General features: G+C 56.2%; 1 protein-coding gene across 1 annotated transcript; it reads right to left on the reverse strand.

The window, feature by feature from the left end:
* Window positions 1-717: 717 nt before the first annotated feature.
* Window positions 718-4,186, reverse strand: LOC101632187 (chromosome unknown open reading frame, human C10orf35). Its single transcript, XM_004680816.2, has 3 exons — window positions 4,093-4,186; window positions 2,084-2,232; window positions 718-1,460 (listed from the first exon to the last, which is right to left on the reverse strand). The coding sequence occupies exons 2-3, from the start codon at window positions 2,174-2,176 to the stop codon at window positions 1,191-1,193; spliced, it is 363 nt and encodes a 120-aa protein (XP_004680873.1). The 5' UTR covers window positions 2,177-2,232; window positions 4,093-4,186; the 3' UTR covers window positions 718-1,190.
* Window positions 4,187-5,692: the final 1,506 nt, after the last annotated feature.

The following is a 5,692-nucleotide window of genomic DNA, read 5'->3' on the forward strand; positions in this document are numbered from 1 at the left end:
CAGGGCCTGGGAGGGCGGGCACTGTTGGGATCAGCAGAGCAGAATCTCAGGAGAGACACACTCTCATTCTCTCCCATCCTCGCCTACAACATCCCATAACAGTTTGTTCCCCCAAACAACCAAGCTCATAGAGGTTCTGAGAAGAGAGTACGAACCTGGTCTCAGGTAAGGGGAAGCTTTCAAGCTCACCAGTCACTCTCTGGCCTCTCACCCTGTGTCCACTGTGGGCCCAGGACCCTCAGTGACCCAATGCAACCTCCGCCCCCTGGCACACTACACCCAGGACTCACCAGGCAAAGCTGAAATGCCCTCTCACAAAGCAGGGGCTCCATGCACTAAACATTCAGTGCCAGCCCCGGGCCCCGCTTTCCAAGGGGGGGTGTGCCAAAGCCCACACAAGGGAGACCTTGGGCCTGTGCCCTGGGCGCCCCCACAGCCTCATCAGCCTCTGTGGCCAGAGGATTCTCTGCAGGCCGGCCCCTGAAATCCAGCGTCTCCATGTGCACCTAGAGGTGATTCAGGCAGCGGACAAGAGGCCCGAGCCCAGGTTTCACCTGAGCCCCCTCCCAGCTCCCTGAGCCTGTTCAGGTAAATTCAGAAGCCACCTCCATGGTCAAATGGCCCCTGTGCCTGCTATCACCACGACTTCTAGCTCTATGTGCAGCCATGCAATTATTTAAAAAAGGTCCTTCCGTAATTCATTTTTAATTTCTTTATTGAAAATACCACCACAATAATGAGAATGCCGGTACCAGTTGTCATAAATAAAAAGGTAGCCCATAAAAATAGACCATTAAAACAAAACGGTGCTATAAAAGTCTGGAAACTTCCACATGTCCCAAGCCCAAAGCCTGCTCCCTGGAACAGGGTACTTCAGCATTAGAACATATTGGCACCAAGCTGAGACTTTCTTCTTGGAATAAAAGGACTGGAAGAGAATCGAAAAGGGAAGCCTGTTCTTGCTCCAACCTTGTGCTTAATGCAGGCCCAACACTACCGAAAAACACAAGGGAACAAGGGGTCCACCCAAGTATTTGGAAAGGCTAGACTAGACGATCCCTCTGCCTCACGCTTAGCACATGTGGAAACATCTCTGAGCACCTTCCAGGCACCGCGAGACCCTGGCCCCGGCCCCTGCGCTGCGGCCAAGGCCCAGCAACTCCCTCTCCCATGCGCCTGTCCCCAGGAGGTCACCGCTGGCTCAGGTGGGACACCAGGTACACGAGCCCCACCAGCAGGAGTCCACGAACGCCGAGCATCATGAGCAGGAAGAGGAGCAGGATGGAAGTCACCGGCTCCACAGCGTGGTTCCCGAGATGCCACTGGGGGAAGCCCATGTTCACCAGCTGCCGATTTAGGTCACTGAAGGGGGACTGCGCAGCGGCCAGCCTGGCACCCGCCTGCTGCTGGCGGGGGTTGGGGCCCCCGAGGGGAGTACCTTGGCCCCTATTGAGAAAACTCTGGAAGGTGAAGACAGAAAGAGATGAATGAATCCAGGGTACGCTTTACGGGAGTTGAGGTGCCAGGCAGGAGGGAACTCTCGGGGGGGACCCTGCCCTGGCCCATAGCCACCCAGGGCCACACCCCCCTTACTCCATAATTGCCAGAGGCCACCCACAGGAACCCCAACTACTGAGTCACAAGCTTGCAGAGCACGGAAATGCCAGTCCCTCTTCCCCAGGCCATGCCAGAAAGTGCCCCGGAGAGAGACGAGAGGATGGGTGAGGGTGGCTTGCACGTTAGCACCCTCACTCCTTGAGTGGCCACAGCGCTCTCTACTTCTCTCTGGCTTCTCTCTCCTCCGAGAGACTCTTAAAACAATGATGCTGAGCAACCTCCAGTGGGATTTGCTAGTCAGGTTAAAGGAAGGGAGAACCCTTAGGTTTATAAGTCTGGAAAGGTTGCTGGGAGGAGGGAGAGACGGGGTGGGCAGGAGAGTGGGCAGTAAATCTACTGAGGTTTTCCTGACCCCCCTGTCCCCAGCGCAGCCCACTGGGCTAGAAAAGGTCAACAAGAGTTTCTTGCGCTAAGGAGTAGGTAGGAGGACAGGAGGCCAGCTGCCCCCTCAACACTGGGCGCATACCTGCCGGGTCGTGTTACTGCGTGGAGAGGTGGTGGGCCTCACACGGGGGTCGTCATCCTGCACAATTTCCCCATTGGCCAAGATCCGCACCATCCTCCCTGGAGCCGCGGTGCCCAGCGGGCTGACCCTTTCCCCAGACCTCAAAAAGCCTGGAGGAAACAATTTACCAGCATTAAGTGCCTGCTTCCTTGGGGAGGAGGGATGCAATTCTGGATGCTCACATTGGTTGCTCATGCTGAGCAGGTGTGAATCTGATGGCTAAATAGGAGAGAAATAACCACAAGTGTTTGCCAGGCAAAATTCTGCCCACTGAGAAAACTATCAAGGGGATTCTGAAAGGTCACCCACTCTGCACCTGGGATCCTGGAAACCAAGGGAGGCGAGGACCTGACCTTGCGTTCATCTACGACTGACACTGGAGACAGCAGCACAGAACCAGACTGATTAGAATCTGAAACAACCAACAGCTGTCTCCCATCTTCTGCCGAGCTACACCCAGCCCCTATCTCCTACATACCTGACTGAATCCCAGAAAGCCCTTAAAACCCCCCAGACTCTGGCCCAGGAGCTACTTCTCTGGCCCCAAACATTGAGACTGGTGAACCTCACCCGGGAGGGCCCCAGTAAAGATTCTTTTGCTAGCCACTCTGAGTGTCTATCCCTCTTCTTTGGCTTATCGATAACACCGCTGCTACTCCTTTTAGATTCCTTGAGAACTACAGTGGCCCAGACACAGCCGCTTATGCCTCCAACACTTCTCTGAGGCAGGTACAGCAGAGATCTGAAAGGCTTAACAGGCTTGCTTGGGACCACACATCTATGGGCTGCACAGAAAGAGCTAGAAGCCAGAAACCTTAACTGTAGGCCCTGTTCTGGGTAATAATTAGGGAACCCAGGACATCAGGATCCCCAGCCTCTCAATTTCCTTTGGGTTAAAAAAACTGGTCCAGGCCCTCCCTGGTGGTGCAGTGGGCTAAAGAACAGCACTACAAGCTAGCCTCAGTGTGAGTTCCAGCCCCCACTCCGGGGGTGACTCACATGGTTCAGCAGAGCTCTCCTGACCAGCCCCCTGCTCCCCTCAGCAGTGGACTTCATCAGTCGCCCGTTCTGCTCCCCACTCTGTCTCTGGTGAATCCGCTCACCTCCCCTGCACCTGTGGCCTATACCCCAGTTCTGTACATATAAATAAATAAATAAATCTTCAACAACAAAAAAATTGGTCCAGTGATGTGTTTCCTCAGAAAGCAAATGCCGAGAAACTCTGAAAGGGCGCCTCAAAAGCACCCCCAGGAGAGACCAGTCCACTTCACAGTTACCCCAGATCACTGCCCAGCCACAGATTACACTGGTGGCCACACAGTTGCCTCGCGCTGGGGGCTGACCTTTCCTACAGAAGGCACACCCCTCACCTGAGCCTCCTGGCAGGTAACACCAGCCCCTCCTTTGCTAACAGGAGGGCAGGGTCCAACCCCCACCCAAAAAAAAATATGGGGGGGCGCTGCTGTTGCTCTGGAAAGGCCTTACAGGCAGACCAAGAGAGCCCCGGGGCTGGGTGGCAGAGAGGGATGGGGAGGGGGCCTCTCCGGGGTCTCCCATGCCTCTCCGGGGTCTGTGAAAGGGCCTTACTTTCCTGGGCCACATTTTTCATCTAAATTCTAAAAAAACACGCGTGAACACACCCCAAACGGGGTTAGGGCCCTGCTCTCTGGCGGCAAACCGGAGCCTGGGACGGGCGGGTCCTCGATTTGAAGCCTGGCCCCGGGGAAAGCCAAGGAGGGGGTGCTCTCCGTAGTCCCCGAGTGCTCTGTCACACTGCCCCGCCGGGCGGCCGAGGGCGCCCGCCCTCCCTGCACCTGACACACCTGGGAGCGCCGGCGGCGGGCAGCACGGACCGACCGCGGCTCGGCCAAGGAGGTGCGGCCCCGGCCCCCAGCCCAGCTCCGACCCCAGGCTCGGCGGAGGGGAGGGGGTGCGCCCCAGCCCCCTTGCCCCGGACCCCGGACACTCACCTGCGGGCGCGGCTCGCGGGCCTCGGCGACGTCCACCGCGGGCGGCTTGCAGGCCGCTTCCTCCCACCTGACCTCACAGGAAGCGCGCGCCGCAGAGGCGCGGACCAGCGAGCGGCGCGGCGGCTCCCTCTGTAGGCCAGCGGGGGAACTGCAGCTTCGAGGCCGGGGCCGGCGCCCGGCTTGGAAAAACAGGGTGGGGGGAGGCGACTAGGAGAGTGGAGGGAGGAAGGAGAGAGGACAGAAAGAGAGAGTAGTGTGCAGGAAGAAGGAGGGGGAGAAGGAGACCCAGGAAAATAGGAGAGTCTAGCCTAGGGCTGAAGGATGGGCACCTGTCCAGCCCTCCCGGAAAACTATTGAGCTGACTCCTTCCTAGGGTACCCCTTGAGGGAGACCCAGCCTGCCCTCCGGGAGCGCCAGCTCCAGCGGGATGACTAGGCATGAAGCACAGGCAGAAGCAACTGACTGCAGTGTGAGGGAAGGAAGAGTTCCTGGAGGAGGCACCTCTGAACTGAGGTCCAAAGGCTGGGCAGGAGTTTGCCTGTGGGGCACATAAGCAGGTAATTGCCCGTGCCCGCTCCTCAGGGAGTGCCATGGGACCACAGCAGAACTTTGGTGCCTCTGTCATTCCTTGTCCATTGAGGAGAACATGCCCCGTGCCTCTTTCTGGAAACACTGGACTGATGGGAGCACAGATGTCCCTGGCAAAGGGAATATTCAGCTGACAAAATGGAGTGAACAATTACCTCTTGCTCTTTCTTTTTTTAAAACATTTTATTTATTTATGTGCACAGAACTGGGGTACAGGCCAGAGGTGTAGGGGTGGTGAGAGGTTTCACCAGAGACAGAGTGGGGAGCAGAACAAGCAGATCGCCGAAGTACACTGCTGAGGGGAGCAGCGGGCGGGTCAGAAGGGGTCTGCCGTGTCATGTGGGTCACCTCCAGGGCAGGGATTGAACTCAGGCTGCAGTGGCCTTAGCTTCCCAGTGCCCCGCTTTAACCTGCTGCATCACCAGGGAGGACCCCCCCTCTTGCTCTTTCTTGATGGTTTTTAATACATAGACACTGCCCTAAGCTGTTTTCTGTGGGCTTATTCACCAATGTGAGAGAAGGAGCAATGGAATTCTACAATTTGTATTCAGGTTCCAGACTCTGGGAATTTGTCAAGCTGCGTAGTTTTCTCATCTGCCAAATGGGAATGAGCATAGCTCAGGATAGCTGTGAAAAGTATGTATGGGAGTCCCTGGCACAGGGCAAGTTGTTTTTGTTTTGTTCTTTTTTCTTTTTAAAGAATTGTTTGTGTGTGTGTGTGTTTGTGTAGAAGAACTGGGGTATAGGCCAGAGGTGCAGGAGTGAGAGGACTCACCAGAAACGGAGTAGGAACAGAACAGGCAGATGTACTGAAACACACTGCTGAGGGGAGCAGAGGACAAGACAGAAGAGGTCTGCTGCACCATGTGGGTTAGCTCCCTGGCAGGGGATCGAACTCACTCAGGCCTTTCTGGTGATAGCACTAGGACTTAACCCCTAGGCCACCAGGGAGGCCCCATGACAATAAATGATAAATGTTAACTGTGATTAGCCGCCAATAGACGGTTCTGGA

The sequence above is a fragment of the Condylura cristata genome, unplaced genomic scaffold (assembly GCF_000260355.1).
Source record: "Condylura cristata isolate star-nosed mole 26May11 unplaced genomic scaffold, ConCri1.0 scaffold00011, whole genome shotgun sequence".
In the NCBI taxonomy this organism is placed as follows: Eukaryota; Metazoa; Chordata; class Mammalia; order Eulipotyphla; family Talpidae; genus Condylura; species Condylura cristata.

Excerpts from the sequence above, each read along its gene's own strand:
- LOC101632187 (XM_004680816.2), bottom strand. The coding sequence starts at position 2,176 with ATGGTGCGGATCTTGGCCAATGGGGAAATTGTGCAGGATGACGACCCC. Across the intron at positions 1,461-2,083 it reads GCAGTAACACGACCCGGCAG|AGTTTTCTCAATAGGGGCCA; the intron begins GTATGCGCCCAG and ends TTCACCTTCCAG.